The sequence below is a fragment of the Pygoscelis adeliae genome, unplaced genomic scaffold (assembly GCF_000699105.1).
Source record: "Pygoscelis adeliae isolate BGI_AS28 unplaced genomic scaffold, ASM69910v1 Scaffold108, whole genome shotgun sequence".
NCBI classification, from domain to species: domain Eukaryota; kingdom Metazoa; phylum Chordata; class Aves; order Sphenisciformes; family Spheniscidae; genus Pygoscelis; species Pygoscelis adeliae.
The window spans coordinates 8,105,096-8,122,455 of record NW_008825498.1 but is presented as its reverse complement, the minus strand read 5'-3'; the positions used below and the strand labels follow the sequence as shown (position 1 = coordinate 8,122,455).

Here is a 17,360-nt window from a genome sequence, read left to right as displayed (position 1 = left end):
GCACTAAACAGGCTAGTTACTGCCTTTCTGATGAGGCTGTCCATATGAATACTAACTGTTCCTTTCAGTGCAAAATAAAGAGATCAGCATAAGGCAAGCCTGGTAATCATTGAAGGTGATTTCAGGTATTCTCTTTTACTTTGCAGTAGTAATACCCACAAGCTCTTCAGCAGAGGAGTAGTATCCAACAGCTGTGTGCTAGTAATTTCTTCCAAATGCCCCAAATTCTATCAGAAGTTTGCTAAAGACCAAGGTTGTGTTATTCTTAAATTAATCTTGATAATTGTTATTTAAGGTGGTATTCTTCACATGAAGTCTCTGCCCTTGTATAGTTGTTTTTTTAAACTGGATTGGGCTATCTCTCTCTTTTACTCTTTAAATTTTAGTATAATTATTAAAGCAGTCTTACAGTACTGTGCTTCTATTACCAGACTGTGAAGAGAGAAGACCTATCAGGAAAAGCTGCAAAGTTAAAAACCGAGAGCAGTACGCTCTTGAATCAAGCACAGGAGACTGAAAGGACATTGCAAGGTATGGAAAAAGAAAGTGATAGCAGAAATGGTGGCACAGCATGACAAGCTTTCATTGAACCATGAATTTTCACAGTTCAGCAAAGCTCTGCAGCACATAGTTAACCAGAAGAGCCTAGTTCCATTAAAATGGGACAACTTGTGATGGATATTTCTAGTGGCAAAAAGGCGAGAAAGTGGATTTCGTACCTCTGCAATGCTATACACCTTTGCAGTACTCCTGTCCAGCAAATCCTTAGCCTTGTACTTGTTTTGCAGTGCAAATGCTCATTCAATGCTCACTGGCAACATGAGCTGTGTAAAAGTACAGACTGGTGCTGCCATACCACCTGTCCAACAGAGAGGTGGTATTCCTGTTTAAAATTCATACAGGGCATTCACTGTTTTGCAGCTATTGGTCCAACCCTTGAAGACATAAAGCAAAGACTTGATATCGCTGATGGAAAGAAGAATACATTGCAAACTAATCTTGTCACTCTTCAAAATAATCTCAATGGGATAAACAGAGGTGAGTGAGTTACTGATCACTTCTGTTTTGCCTCTTTCATCTATTACTATAAGAATCTGCACATGCATTTGTGTGTCTTTCAGATGACATCGACAGCATCATCGCCAGTGCAAAGAACATGGTAAAAAGTGCCAACGATGTCACAACTAATGTATTGGATGAACTGCTCCCAATTCAAGTAGATGTGGAAAAAATGAAGAGTACCTATGGAAGCACACAGAGTGCTGGCTTCAGTAAAGCATTGATGGAGGCAAACAATTCAGGTAGGTGTTGTATTTGCTGTTGCAGGTGCTATCTGAGACCTGCCAAGTCACTGTTAGTGCAAAACGGTCAGTTTTGCAGCAGAAATTTTAGTCATCAAAAAGTTAGGCACCTAGCCTAAGCTAGTATTCTGAGATTTCTTTATTGCCGGTGGAAAGGGACAGGTACAACAGAAGGTGATTCAGGCCATCCTGTGGTATGTGTTAAAAGCTGATACCATGACTAGTCTCTAAAGACTTGGAGGCCAGTGACTAGCAGGGTACCCCAGGGTTCAGTACTGGGTCCGATCCTGTTTAACATCTTCGTTAATGACCTGGATGATGGGGCAGAGTGTACCCTCAGCAAGTTTGCTGATGACACAAAACTGGGAGGAGGGGCTGATACACCAGAGGATTGTACTGCCATCCAGAGGGACCTCAACAGGCTGTAAAAGTGGGCTGACAGAAACCTCATGAAGTTCAACAAGGAGAAGTCCTGCACCTGAGGAGAAACAACCCCATGCACCATATGCTGGGGGGTGGCGGCCAAGCTGGAAAACAGCTTTGCAGAAAAGGACCTGGGGGTCCTGGTGGGCACCAAGTTGAACATGAGCCAGCAATGTGTCCTTGCGGCAAAGGCTGGAACACAGGAGGTTCCCTCTGAACATCAGGAAACACTTTTTTACTGTGAAGGTGACCAAGCACTGGCACAGATTGCCCAGAGAGGTTGTGAAGCCTCTAACCTTGGAGATATTAAAAAGTTGTCTAGACATGATTCTGGGCAACTGGCACTAGGTGGCCATGCTTGAGCACAGGGGTTGGACAAGATGACATCCCTGTCTGTTCTATTTAGTGTTGTTTTCTGGACCTGAATTTATCTATTGCGTTTTTGGAAGCGCTGATTCTGTCTGCTTCCACAAATACCTTTGGCCACAAATTCCAGGAGTACAATAACCTCTGTATAAACTGCTAGTTTCAGTGAGGGCTTTCTAATATTGTAGGACTAATGGAAACAGTTCTGTCATCACCCTGCTCGCTGCTTTTCTGATAACTTGTGTAGTGATATCATATTTTTGCATCTGTTTTCCTCCTCCTTTCTATCATCAATGATTTTTTTTCTTTCATTGCAGTAAAAAAATTGACAAACAAACTTCCAGATCTGTTCAGCAAGATTGAGAGTATCAACCAACAGCTGATGCCAATAAGCAACATCTCTGAGAACGTAAATCGCGTAAGAGAGCTGATTCAGCAGGCAAGAGATGCTGCAAATAAGGTCTGTCCTGAACATTGCAATCATGCTTGACCCTCAGTGGTTTGGACACACAGCAGTACTTTTGTTCCTCTTTCTCTTTCTAAGTCATTTTGTTAAAATGTACGTGAAAGACCAGACATAAATTTAATTCAACAGCTCCACCCAGCACTTGAAGTAACTGTGATGATGGGAAGCATAATTTGTACATAAAAATGAGTGGATGCTACTGCGTCCTCCTCCCGTAGGGTTTTTTTCCAGGGCATCTCTGCAATACTTATTTGTACAATAGCCTCTTGCCTTCCAAGGTACCTTGTGGTGGCTTTGGCAGCAGGGGTAGAGTCGGCTCTGCAGCTTAGAGGCAGGGCTTTCCACCCACGCATGGCCAGTTGAACGCTGACACTGCCAAAGAAGTTGTGTAGCCCTGTGCTCTCATGTTTCAGCTGCCCCAAGACATTAGGACTTGCCTACTATCATCTCCTTATTAGACTGCCCTTTCTCCATTTAAGCAACTGCTGTAGTTGCTCAAGGGATAGCGTGTCTCAGGTCCCTGAGAAGCATCACTGAGGTCATCACAAATAGCCTACAGTTACAATGAGTAAGAGGAATCTGTGACCGTGGTGTAAATAGCTGTAAGAGGACGTGTCTTTATTAATGTCAGAGGTGCATTACAATTTCCAACAGACAGTCAAGTCCAGCTAAGTGAAGCATCAGGATATGTATGTAGACGTCTAAATAATTCATAGGCCTGCTCTTTAGAGCTGCAGGGCGTATCCTTCCCTGTCGTGTATTGAAGGTTATAATTACTTGACAGGCATGGTAAAGGTTGATTAGTTGATGTCTGGAGTAAAAAAGTACTGTGTTAAGCGGTAAGTATCGATAATACAGAATACTGTATTATCCAGTCTGTTTCCTAATTACATTGTTTGGTAGGATCAGAGTCCAAATCTGTAGCAATTGATGGCTGTAACATGACTAGGATATGTAATAGGTTACTTCACAATTAAAAACAACAGTGAAATAAATAGGAGTAGTAGCAATAGATAATTATAACGTACTGAATTTTGTTTTTCTTAACAGGTTGCTATTCCTATGAGGTTCAATGGCAGCTCTGGTGTAGAGGTTCGACCTCCGAGCAACCTTGAAGATCTGAAAGGCTATACTTCACTTTCTTTCTTTCTCCAAAGACCTCAGACAAGATCAGATGCCCCCCAGAGGGCATCAAATAAGTTTGTACTGTACCTGGGTAATAAAGATGTAGGTATATTTTGAGATTTAATCTGATTTTTAGAACAGACAACACGCTTTGAGAAACAGATGGGAGATGTTTTATTTTGACTGAAGTTTATAGCTACTGTTGGCCCATTTATAATTTATAATTGCCATTTATATATTGCCATTATGTGGTGGCAGAAGTGTTTTGTGAAGAATAGTTCATTCCTCCTCCGGCAAAGTAACTTGTTGGGTGACTGACTGCTTTGCCCTTTGATGCTTTGCTGTTTTGCTCCTTTGGAAGTCACTTCTCAGTCATGGATACCATCATACAGTCTTGTCAGAAGTGTCAGGTTCTGCAGCAGTCAGCACAAACTCAGCCCAACTCCTGCCTCGGAGCTTTGACTCTTATCACAGTAGAAGTCATTGTGAGTTTCTCTGTTGGTTAAAAAAAAGTGGTCGTTTCAGTTTTAAAATTCAGTCCCTCAGCCCTTCATTTCTTTCTCTTCTGAATATGCAGAATAGTACAGACCTGCTTGTGCATTCAGGCTTGCTCAAGCACCATCAAACATTTTGAAAATTTCCTGCGTGCGGTTCCTAACTATGTATTTTTGAGTCTTGTTATCTGACAGCAGCTGTATCTGTAGTGAGACTTGTGCATACACAGAAAGCTGTTTAAAGGTAGTTGTTCTACATTGGATGTCACCTTGTTATCCCCTGAATATCTGGCCAGGATATCTGTTGACAGCATTTTAGTTGTTACTTGTGAAATATGGTATGTTGGAGAAATAAAATGTGAATTGTTTGGGAAAATGACTGCTTCCAGTCACCTCAGTAGGAACCATTGTCCTTGACTGAGTGTTACTCCAAACATCTTTTTTATTTCACAGATGTTCAGTCTAATTTTTAGTAAAGGTGTCATGTTTTCATGGCTTTAGCCGAGAGATGTTATAAATGCGAAAATTATTTTAGCTACTGTTGTTATAAAAAGCCACACATGACCCTTCAATTAATTTATAATTATATTCACTGAATCAGTGCAGCACATTATTCATTGAATCAGTGCAACATGTAAGATTACAATTTTTTCTTCCCAGAACTGATAAACTTAATAACAATTCTCATCATCAGGTGGGTGGATTTCTTGTGACTAATGCACAGTATGATGATGTCTCTGGGGAAGTGCTGCTGTATTTTACTTTCATTAACATCAATCATTTATTAATGATTATTTGCTTTGCTATTCTTAGGCTTCCAAGGACTATATCGGTATGGCTGTGAAAGGTGGTCACCTCACTTGTGTCTATAACCTGGGAGACGGTGATGTAGAAATAGATGTGCAGCCATTTGTGACTGAAAGCGAAACTGAGGAAGCCGTTATGGATCAAGTTAAGTTTGAAAGGTATAAGATCCACAGTGCACAACAGTCTTTTCCAAAACCTGTTAAGAACATCTTTTATTAGTGTGATGTGATATTTTGCCTGTCTGTTTTGGTTTTAGGATTTACCAGCATGTAAAGCTGAATTACATCAAAGCAGCAACATCAACTTCTCCAGAGTATGGAGAAAGCCCTTTGACTGCAAGCAGTGGAGACAGTGACACTCTCCTAAATCTTGATCCCAGTACTGTTGTCTTTTATGTTGGAGGATATCCACCAGATTTTAGGGTACAGTGTTGCTTAGTCTTTTAAAGAGATTTCCATGTTAATCATTCTGTTGTTCTTACAAGTAAAGGTTGGAACTAGCAGTCTTTCAAAGGCTGTGTAAAAGTTTATCCATGTCAGTAGGAATAAACAGGATGCAAGGAGATGCTACTTCCTACAGAAGCTGCCTGGCTTATAGTATGCTAGAACTCAAAGAAGGGAGCATGATGGTATTTGTATTTCATCTGCCGAGGACAGCATGAAACCTGTCCAGCCCTGCTAAGTACTATTCCCAATCCATTCATATGACTCAGCTTTAAGTTGTGCTGCACTACTCCTGGGGTGGTATCAGATGGTTTGGATATTATATACAAAGAGATAATAATTTTATGATATTTAGAATGTCATGTTCGGTGTCCTATTAATATTTGCAGTAGGTCTTAGCAGTTACATGTCAATGTAAAATTTTGTCAGCTGATGTTGACGGAAAGTTTCTGATGACACTATTTTGCAGCCTCCACGTAAGCTAGACTACCCTCATTATGAAGGCTGCATTGAATTAGACAACCTAAACGAGCATATCATCAGCCTTTACAACTTCAAGAGGACATTTAATCTCAATACCACTGAAGTGCAACCCTGCAGAAGGTATGATATAAACACAGAAGTTTTTCACGCTTCTGTGATTTTTATCATTATGAATTCTTGCCTTTTCACATCCAGAAGAATAACCATTGTGGCTAAACTGGTGATTTTTTTCTAACTCTTGGTCATTACTACATTTCTTAGAGAAAATCCTCAGTATTGGCACAATTCACATCTATGGCAATCTCAGTCCACTGGCCAACAATTTAAATGTTACAATACCCAGACACAATTTGTGGACTAATGTATTCAGCTCCTTTATAAAGTAAATATTACATTAAGTGCAAAAAAGTCAGTCACGAATTATTTCCTCTCTAAAGACCATATGCGAATCCAGTAGAAGGCAGTGGAAGTTTTTCTCTTTACTTGGGTTAGGTCAGGTACAGTTGGCCCTGTTAGTGGCCCTGTACCAAATGCTTTAACTTAAGCTTTTTTAAAATTATAATGACAGTAAGTCCATGTGGTAATAGTTTTTGCTCTCATATATTCACATCTGTGACACTGAATTATTACAGGTATAAAGAAGAGACTGACCAAAGCTATTTTGAAGGCACTGGTTATGCCAGTGTCACATTGAAAGAACAAAATACCCACAGCCGAGTACGCTACGAGCAGACAATTGAGACTACTGCAGATGAAGGCATTGTGTTTTTTGCAGCAAATGGGGTAATTGGTGGAACACTTCTGTTTGTTTTGGGGTCCAAGAACATTTTTAAAAACTTCGCTTACTCGAGAACATGTTAGATTTAGTAATAACTGTAAGGAAATTTCTTAAAAGTGTTATTTTTGTCCGTGTGGCAGATTAGTAGATTCTGCTGTATGTTTAATGTCATATGGTTTAGTTTTAGGTAGTCCTGCGAGGAGCAGGGAGTTGGACTCAATGATCCTTATGGGTCCCTTCCAACTTGAGATATTCTGTGATTCTATAACGGCTGCTGAATACTCACTTTGTCAAGGCTGAGAAAAAAATCATTCCAAGTAGCTCCTCCATTAGGCCATGCAGAGAATTCAGAACTGGGGGGCAGGCAGGGAGGATGTAATTTGAATCAAACCAATTTTGAAATACTGAAATCCTCCAAAAGTGGAAGTACACTCTTCCCAAATCTAGATATGGGTGGTAACAGAGTAAGGAAGAATTTAGAAAGTGCCGTGGTGACTTATACCTGTAAAGGTGCTCAAAACAGCAGTGATGCTACTTATCTAATAATATTATAGGCATGTTTGCAATCACTGTGACATGTTCTGGATAATTTCTCAATGCTGTAAAAAGTCAGTAGACATTTGAAATGACAAAAAGTCCTCTAGAGATTTGGAGAATACATCTGGAGCTGATACCAGATCTGTTTATAACAGTTTAAAGTAATTATGGTTGCTATTATTATAAGTTTTAGTTTGCTTTGTCTTATCTTTTCCCCCAAAAGCTTTATTGAAACAACTAGATAGCTTCTTTAAAATTATTCGCATGACAGTGAAATATATATGAAACGTTGGCAGTTTAATTGTGTTGGTGGTTTTGTTGTTTTTTTTTTACTGCAGGATCAGTTCATCAGTGTGCTCATTAAAGATGGTCATACAGTTTTTAGATACAAAGTTGGCTCTGAGCCTCCAAAAGAAATAGAAACCAATGCAACTGTAAATGATGGAACATATAAACAAGTATGTCATTTTAAACAATCAAGTGATCGTTATTTGTAAAAATACATATTAGCTGAAACTAAACATCTTGTTGTGAAGTTTAGTTGTGAAGTGTTCCTTTTGTGTTGAGGGGATCAAGCTGTTGGGGATTAGTTTGGATGCGTGAAAATTAATCTTTCTACTGTTGTGCTTTCCTGTGAATAAGTTCAGTTTTAACAGAAAAAACACCAAAGAAAAAAACTCTTTGACAGAGTATTGCTTTATTTACAGAGAGTTGTGCACGTTGCAATTATTAACATTATTTTAATACTTAGATTAGTGTTTTTACCACCTAAAGGTTTATTTCTTCAGGCCAGGCTGATCTTTACAGAGATTACTTTTTTGTAGTCTTTTTGCTGTTGCCTGTCTACTTAGCTTCAGTCCGGCTGTTTCGTAGCACTACTAGAGTGAAATTGTAAAGACATTGTTAAAACCTTTGATTGCCATGTTGATTCATTCTCCCTTTTCCCCTTACTACATCTCCAACTAAATAGTGTAGGTCACAGGGTCTGCTGGAGGGAGCCTTTATGCCATACTGGGTCAAGTTACCTCCAGCCAGCTGACTGACCTGGTCTTTGTATCAGGCAGCAGCTCCTGAATCTTCAACTGCAAATAGAAGGCAGTATCTGAATGTTAGGTGAGGTGTATTTTTAGGGCAATCTTCCTGAGGAAAATAAAACCTCCCCTTGTATTTGGATAGTAGAGCATTTTCCTTAGGCATTTGTTTTGGCTAAATGCCCAAATTTTGCAAAGTACCTTTGAACCACTGCAATTATTCTGGATTTAAGGCACTAGTATACGAAAGGAGGGAAAAAAACCCCCGTGTCCTGCTCTGTGGGACTACTTTTAATCTGCTAAGTGATTTTTGTTTCTGCAAAGTGAAGTAATTCTCACTATTCACCTATTTCAGATTCATTTGGTGCTTGCCCGAAGTAGGAATACTGTTCATGTCAGTCCTGATATTAAAGCCAACATAAATGTCTTCCTTTTCACTACGTATTACCTAGGTGGAATTCCACCTTCTCTACGGGAACGGTGAGTAACTATAAAAAGCCTGTAACACACAGGCTTTGTATGGAAACTCCATCTAAACTCTTTCCTTGGGCAATTTTGTTCACACTCTGTATCGGGTATCTTATGTGATATGAAAATAACCAGTGTATAATACATGATCATAATCTGTGATTTTTGGATAATGGTGGGATCTTTGTTGGACTGTATCCTGAAGATTGGGTTTGATCAGCATGACGTATGTGTGTGCAAGAAAGATTGCTCTTGTTCTGTTTTTCTATTTCTTATATTGTCAGCATTTACAGGCTACTATACTGGTGTGTGCTTTGAAATACCAGGCTACTGAACTCTTTTTCCTTCCACTCCCTGAAACCAGCTTTAATATATCCACACCTCCATTCCGGGGCTGCATGAAGAATGTGAAAAACCCTAACACTGCATCTGTTATTTTTGACGAGACTTTTGGTGTCAGCAAGAAATGTTCAGACGACTGGAAGGTAACTAACAAAGTTCCTTAAAAACTTCTGCTAGAGTTCACAGAGTCTGGTTTGTCTATAAATCCTGGACCATTATGTTTTACTTAGGTCAAAAATTATATTTGATTAACGTGATGGTAATAAAAGAACCTGGGCTTGGTAGGAAGATACGGAAGAAAGGAGACTCCACTCCTACTGTGATAGCTTGCCTCAGCATATGGTCCACCCTCTTAATTAATCTTGTGTACAATTAAGAATTCATATTTACCATGTACACTTGTTGGCTTCCAGTTGCTGTTATTGACTAGGCCAGAACACTTAGTTACTTAATACTACTCAGGATCTTTCTTCTTGCCAAGGTGCTTATGCTTCCTAATTAAATGACCTCTCAACCTTTTTTCTTGAAAGAGCTAAGCAGGCTCTACTTCCACCGAAGCGTCTCATTGTAAGGCTATTGCTCCACTCATCTGATTGTTTTATAATTATTATCTGTGCACCCTTGAGTTTTGCCACGCTCTTTTTAAAATGGGACAATGTGACATTTCAGTGTTGTCTTAACCAATGCTGCATGGAGAGATGAAAACTACCCTTCTGCTTCTACTTACTGCTACTTACATGGTGCATGATCCCATTTGCCCTTTTTACTATGGCATTGCACTGAAAGTTTGTGCTCATTTGCTTTCCTTTTGTGGCATCTAAACTTTTCACAGAGCATTTTCTTTGCAGTCCATTTCCCTATGCAGAGGGTCTGACTTTCATTCTCTGTCTATATCTGTGTAACTTCTCATATACTAAAACGTGTTGTGTTCAAAAAGGCCCAGGTATATTCTGTCCTGTGACTCATGCAGTTTCAGTTATGTAGCTCATCTGCACAGCTCCGTACTTATGAACCATTCCTCCAGCTGCTCATTTTTGTGTCCCCAAATGTGAAAACTTTCAAAGCCATCGTGTCAATGCTAAGAGTAGCTAGAGACGAACAGCTCGTTATACTCAGCAAGCCTCATCTCCCTTTAGAGTTTCTCAGATCATAGTTAATGCTGGTAGAACCAATTCAGTCAGTCTGTTCTGTACTGAAATACTTGTACTTGCAGTTTGCCTTGTGCTTGGTTTTGACTGGAGTCGGTCGCAATTATGTTGAGTAGGGCAGTTGTTGTCCCATGCTGCCATTTCTTCTGATTAAAAGGAAAATGACTGAAAGTATTATTATCTCTCTTTCAGCTCGTCAGATCTGCAGCCTTCTCCAAGAAGGGAACACTGAGCCTGAGTGCAGCAGGTTTCCCATTTCCCAAGGATTTCCAAGTTGGCTTTGGCTTTCAGACGATGGCATCGACTGGAACACTCTTAAATTACAATCTAGGGGTATGAAACATGTTCAACTTAGAATATGTGATTGGTTTTATTTCTGGATCAGTCACGTCTGTTTGCGACTGTGTCAATTTGGCATCAGTTTGTGCCCTAAGTCTCATGTAGATTCCTGTATTTTAAGGCAAGAAATGCCTATTCTAATCATCTTTTGAGCACGGCATCTTGCATGTCATAGGCCAGAGAAACTCATCCTGGCAGTTTCTTCACTCAACCAACAAGTAGTTTGACGAGTAACTGAGCTTTGAACTCAAGCCTTCTGCAGAGTAGCTCATGTACCGTACCACCACCATCCCAGTAGGATAACTGTTGCCTAATACAGTTGGCTGGAAATTTTCTCAGGAAAAACTGGCATTCTGCCCACGCAGAAATATTACCGTGATCAAATATGCAGAGAAAAGGAGTTGATTTTGGCTATGTTCCCTCAGAAAGCAGGGAGGTTCAAGCAGAACTCCATTCTTGCTTGCTGGAGGAGTTAAGAAGTGAGTGCACACCAGGCATTTGAGAAGTGGAGAACTGAATCCTCTGCTTTTTGTAAAAATAATTTAAACAAGTATTTTAAATAACTGTTTGCTATTCAGTGTGGAGAGGTATTTTAAAACAGGAACTATGCTAATCGTGCAGAACTGGGCGTCATATCTGGTACTAGATGACTGAGAAATACAGTTTTAGTGTAAGAAAATTTCTTTCCCACAAGAGACCACTGAGAATTGTATTAATGGCAATATCAAGGAGAACTAAAGGCACTTGCATTTACCTGATCGTTTTGTGGGATTCTTTTATAGCCTAATATTCTTACCATCTTTCTGAGACCTGGCTTTGTAATTGCAAAGATGGGAGAGAAGGAAATCGAACTGAAAAAGAAATATGAAGATGGGTCAATGCATTATGTGACAGTAATAAAAACAGACAACAGGTGAGTCCAGTTCTATATGATTCTTTTATGTTGTGGTTGGAGAAAGAAGATTAAAATTTTGTGTGACTTGTTCTTTGGGTACACAGCTAAAAATGGCCTGTGCTAGCAAAGGAGATTTTTGGTCTATGAATGTGCATGTCGGTACCTATGATGTACAGCTGTACATCACTATGCATGTCTTTTATAGATTGTGTGAGTTTTGACTGCTTGTCAAGCTGGAGCTTTGGACCTCTTTGCCTTCCCATAGCCTTTACACATGTCACTGTAACATAGGTGGTTAAAGGCCCAGGGAAGAAGCTGATATTGTGTCTGTTTTTTCAATAATGATCTGTTATGCAGATATCAGAAGAGACAATTTACTGAAAAGCTCCTAAATCATATTAATTTCTGTGGAACACATAAAATGACATGTGTTAGTTGAAGTGGAAAGTTTTCAATGATTGGCTATAATTTTGGGTAATTATAACTTAATATTATCTATAGTAGCTGTTGCTAACATGTCAAGTGCACCATTTTGACACAAAGGATGAAATCCTGTCCCATAGTTGTCAGTGAGAGTTTTTTCATGAATTTCAATTGGACCAGGATTTCACTGTGGGACTGAAGTACTACCTTCAACTCTTGCTCAATATCTACTACCGAAAAGCAGAGCCGTTTCATAGCAGTCAATGAGCACATACTGAAAAAATCCCAAAAGTAAGATAATGAAGCTTTAGCATAATTACAATGTAACAAGAACACACATCTGTCAAATGGTTCTTTTATATTTTTTTTTTTTTCATTTAGGTTCATAACTATTTCTTTAGATTTCATGCTTATTTTTATTCACTTGGTTTCAGAGTACGTCTGCTGGTTGATGATGAGTCAGCATTAGCATCAGTTGACTCTCCAAGAGAATGGGCATTAATCAAACCTATAAAATTTGGTGGAGATAATTTTGAAGGTTGCATCTCAAACATCTTTATAAAAAGGTATTTGGCCTAGAAAGATTTTAGTATTGTGTATTTTGGCCTGTTTTCCTTCTTTAATCATATTAAAATCTCTTCTTGCTAAATCGCTCTTCTTCTACATGCATGAAGCCTTCATGAATGCATAACTTTGCTGCCCCAAAATATTCTTTTATTCAGGCAGATTATACATGGTATCAAGGTGTAAGTAAATCTGCTGTTCAGATGTAATGGAATTTTAGTCTGAATCATACCTGTTTAGTAGTCTTTTAATCAAAGAATGAACTCAACATAGTGAATTGGAAGTATTCCAGCAAGGCATCCAAAAAGATCTGCTAGATTTTATCATTATAGCTACACAGGGAGCCAGGTAATGAAATGAGCAAAGCTTACTGGCAGAACCAAAACAGTCACACAAACAAATGAGAGCACATGTATAAAAATCAAGTGCCTGATTTATGTTGTCTCTTTTTCCACATGTGTTCTTCTGGTTATTAGAGATATCTTACAGGCAACATTTGGGAGAAAAATTAGGCATAAATGCATTACTTGAAGAAAAGTACTCCTTGAGTCACAAGTGATGTCCCAGTGAGCTTTGTTTTAGCTAAGTTTTGATGAATGTTTATACATGTGTAGAGTTTACAAAAAAATAGTGTATTTTGATTTTATTATCATAGAATCACAGAATGGTCTGGGTTGGAGGGGACCTTAAAGATCACCTAGTCCAACCCCCCTGCCATGGGCAGGGGCATCTTTCACTAGATCAGGTTGCTCAAATTATATCTTCATTTAAAGCACTGCAAGACAATGAAGTAACTTGTATATTAACCTCCCCATCAGAAGCCAAATCTGGAAAATTTCTTTTAGTACCAACATAGATAATTAACATTGTAGCTAGTCTGATCAAGCAAATGGAGAACTGGACTGGAATTGAAGAAGTTCAGGTTCTGCTCCCAACTCTACCACTCTTCTCATAGAAAACCACGGGCAAGGAGCTTCGTTGCTTTTTCTAGTTGTAAAGTGTTTTGTAATTTAGATGCTGTGTACAACTTATGAAATTATAGTATTACTCTATATTATTCTTTATACACACAAGAAATTGGTTTTGACAGTCTTTCTGATAATTTGGCTATAATACTAAAGCTATATATTAAGTTGTGATGGGCTTTGCCCCTTGACAATTCTCATTAGAACATCTTATTTAAGGTGAGGGTGAATCACTGAGTTAGCAGGACCTGATGTTGCCATTTTTTCTTGATCTGCCACTGGTTATGCATAATTAAGCAGCACAGTTTTGTAGTCTGATCCAGAAATCTTATTCAATCAAGGCTGCTATCATTTTTTCCCCTTTTTTTCAATGGCAATATTTCTTTGTTTTTTTTAAATAGATAGCTTTTAGCAAAAAATGGTTTGTTTAGAAGACATGAGAACAAAATGTCAGTGTTTTTTGCATAGCCAAAAAGAAATGGGCAGAACCAGGACAAATGTGAATACTTTTTACAGCATTGAACCTACATTTTTCATCGAAAAATGAAAACTGATACTTTAACTTCAGGTCACTGGGAAATCTATTTTGTACAGAACACGGTTTTACAATATGTTGTTGATTACGCTAAAGAAAAGGAATGCTCTGTCACAGCACTTACTGCTTTCATCACTCTAGGGCAGGTCAGCTCCCTGAGGTTCAAAATCTCGTTAATTATACTGCAAAGACTGGTGTATCCCTTGGAGCTTGCCGCAAATATGAGAACCTTGAACCACTGCTGCTGAAAGAATTTAAAAATCCTCTCAGGCTTAAGATGCTCAAGGTATGCTTATTTTTACTGTCATCTTTGCTCCATATTGATGCCAAGGCTTTGTCTGCACAGCCATGGTTTGTAGAACTGAGATTCAGATGTTACTATTTTCCTTCCATCTCATATCTGAAGCAAGTTCTTTATGTGTTGAAGTTCCATGCTAAACCCATACCTGTCCAGAATGAGAACAGCTTCTCTGTCATTCAGAGAAGGCTGTTGACTGCCTCAGGTGGGAACTCTTAAATGTGGAGATTGAAATGTTTTTTTTCATGTTCACACATACTAAATGTTTCAATTCTGTCTTACAGGTACAGAGTGAAAAATACCTTGATTATTTGAAAGCCGCTAATGTGCAAAACCAGCAAACCCACATTTTACCAACTCAGTTAAATGTCAGCAGTGAAGCGTATCTCCTTGGAAGCACACCCAACAGTTTCATATCCTACATGTTTTCTCCACCGTCATCTACAGACAGGTAATACAAATGTTCTCTGTTCTCCTCCTAATACTTGAATTGTCAAAGCTGTTTGAATCTTCGGGTGCTAAAAGCTAGGGTTTTCTTCCTGCTTATGTCTTGGGGCATAATGGAAGAGTGGTTCTAAAGGTTCAGGCATCGTTTTTCTTTGCTAACATTTACCCAAACTGAGTAGATTGACTTGGATGTGGTGGACAATTACAGTGCATATTGATGACAAGTCCTAAGCCTGAATATGTCAACTTTCATTCACATTCAGAAATGCAGGCAATGTAGAACACTGTGATTTCACCTGAAAGATATTCTGCATTTCACAAGTGGAGTTTCACTGGCGTTTTTCCAAAGAACAGGAGGAATACAGCAACTAACAAAATAGACCTATATTTGAATGTGCTTACTTTCCACTGCAGGTTACATTTTTCTGTAGATGTACGGACTCGATCATCAAGAGGATTAATAGTTTTCATGGAGGAAAAGTCTGAGGACTCTTATATGGCTCTCCACATTTCAAAAGGACGTTTTGTCTTTTCACTTGGCTCTGGAGCAAAACGAATCAAAATCAAAACCAGTATTAAATACAATGATGGGCAATGGCACACTGTAAGTAGTATGGCACAGGAACCATGGTGAAACTACAACTAGCTTTCAGCAGGCACAGCCTATTGAATTCTTAAGTTACTAGAAATTCGATTTTGGTCATCTGAAGTTAATTCCTATGCCTGAAAGTTCATGTGGTTGACAGGTCTCTGTTATGAGAGAGCTTATAGAGACTGATGGTCCCAGCATGTTATTTTCAGTTTAAATATTTCAACAATACGGTGTTTAAGTTAAAGAAAAAAATCTCCAGTGGCTTTCACTGGCCTTGGGGTTTTTCATTCTGTTATGTTTGCACCCTGCAAAGGTGGTCTTCAGCACAGATGGGGAGAATGTCCGCCTTGTCGTTGATGGTCTAAGGGCCCAGCACGGAAGATTAGCAACAAATTCTGCCATCAGCATTAAGCCACCAATCTATGTGGGAGGGCTGCCATCACTGAAGAGACAGGTAAATAATTGACACATCCACCCCCACACACTCCCCATGCTGCACTAATTACATGTGAAGGTGTTAATATGCAGGATTTCCGCGTTGAAAAGGTTTGGGGGATATTTCCAAGCACCGAGTGAGCACCATCTGTGACTGGTGTTTGTAGTTGTTCATTACAGATCTTTTTCCTCATCCGTTCACACAGCTCTCAGCTGGACCCACATTTTCAACGTGTGTTGCTGAGACAGTGATGACACCCATGTACTGTTTTCATTTATATTCTTTAAAAAATAGAAAAGACCAAAGTCACATTTGTAATTCCAGGAATACCTTCTTCCCGCAGAATATTTACCTCAGTGGACTAAGTGATAATCTGTAGAGAAGCAAAGTAATCCTTCTCATTAAGGAATTATGAATGTAGAACTGGATTTTAATCTGAAATATGTGTGGTTCCTATTACTTTAAAAATTGGACAACTAATGATGCAGGGCATTTTATAAACTCAGATTTAAATAAACAGCCTCTTAGGAAGGAAAGGGTGTACTTGAGTTTTCATAACTCCTGTTGTGTCGTCTTTTTGAGACATCATTGGGAAGTATCTGTTCTGCAAGCAGGAATTATGTTAACACAAAATCAACTGTTACTTTCATGTTTTAAGCTCTTTTTTAAAATTTTGGAATACCTTTTCACTGCATCAGAGATAGGTTTTAGGTGCCTTTAGAGCCAGTTGACTTTCTACAGTCCAACAGTACAAAAGAACTAATAGGTATTCTTACTAAAAAAATTGCCATCATGCTTTAGTATTCATGTTTTGAAATATGCTTTCAGAATATACCAATGAACAGTTTCAAGGGTTGCCTGAGGAATTTTAAGATGAACGGAAAAGTCATGAATGCACCTCAGCAAAAAAATGGCATACTTCCATGTCTGGATGTTCCCATGGACACAGGGATTTATTTCTTTAATGAAGGAGGATATATCACCATTGGTAAGCTGTGTAGAGATTATGGTATATGGAATTATGTCTTAAGTGTGTATGTGTAAGGATTTTTTAATTTATTTTTTACACGGTTTTCCAATTATCTCCTATGATCATTCCTCTACCCACTGTTTAATTCTCCACAGGTAATTTGCTGATGGGCTTGGATTTTAGGGTTGTATTTACCATTCGGCCAAGGACTTCAACAGGTATACTCCTCCATGCTGGAAGCAAGCAAGACAACTACTTGACTATTTACATGGAAGGAGGAAAGGTAAGTACAGGCTGTGTTTCCACTTCAGCTGTATTGCCCTCATTCAGCAGGGGGAATTCTGACCTTGAACTCTGGACTTATGTGTTACAGCATTTGTCTGTAGGTATAAAGTTAAATAACTTCCTCAGAGTTATTTAAAACTATCGCATGGAAAATTGAGCATTTAACTTGTCTCTGTGCCTACATTAGCAGCTTCCATTGTGTGCACACTAGCTTAGAATCATAGAATCGTTTAGGTTGGAAAAGACCTTTAAGATCATCAAGTCCAACCGTTAACCTAGCACTGCCAAGTCCACCACTAAACCATGTCCCTAAGCACCATGTCTACACGTCTTTTAAATACCTCCAGGGATGGTGACTCAACCACTTCCCTGGGCAGCCTGTTCCAATGCTTGACAACC

General features: G+C 39.0%; 1 protein-coding gene across 1 annotated transcript in view; it reads left to right on the top strand.

Moving 5' to 3' along the window:
- The window catches only part of LAMA3 (laminin, alpha 3), a 118,773-nt gene that overhangs the window by 98,069 nt on the left and 3,344 nt on the right, over window positions 1-17,360 (top strand). Inside the window, exons 52-72 of the mRNA XM_009331488.1 lie at window positions 432-531; window positions 922-1,038; window positions 1,122-1,301; window positions 2,408-2,550; window positions 3,607-3,783; window positions 4,989-5,140; window positions 5,239-5,404; window positions 5,895-6,028; window positions 6,541-6,691; window positions 7,562-7,681; window positions 8,610-8,734; window positions 9,087-9,207; window positions 10,405-10,545; window positions 11,334-11,464; window positions 12,304-12,435; window positions 14,075-14,219; window positions 14,516-14,682; window positions 15,093-15,282; window positions 15,584-15,724; window positions 16,535-16,694; window positions 16,832-16,959. Of these exons, the coding sequence (XP_009329763.1) occupies window positions 432-531; window positions 922-1,038; window positions 1,122-1,301; window positions 2,408-2,550; window positions 3,607-3,783; window positions 4,989-5,140; window positions 5,239-5,404; window positions 5,895-6,028; window positions 6,541-6,691; window positions 7,562-7,681; window positions 8,610-8,734; window positions 9,087-9,207; window positions 10,405-10,545; window positions 11,334-11,464; window positions 12,304-12,435; window positions 14,075-14,219; window positions 14,516-14,682; window positions 15,093-15,282; window positions 15,584-15,724; window positions 16,535-16,694; window positions 16,832-16,959 (3,021 nt within the window). The remainder of the gene's footprint in view (window positions 1-431; window positions 532-921; window positions 1,039-1,121; window positions 1,302-2,407; window positions 2,551-3,606; window positions 3,784-4,988; window positions 5,141-5,238; window positions 5,405-5,894; window positions 6,029-6,540; window positions 6,692-7,561; window positions 7,682-8,609; window positions 8,735-9,086; window positions 9,208-10,404; window positions 10,546-11,333; window positions 11,465-12,303; window positions 12,436-14,074; window positions 14,220-14,515; window positions 14,683-15,092; window positions 15,283-15,583; window positions 15,725-16,534; window positions 16,695-16,831; window positions 16,960-17,360) is intronic.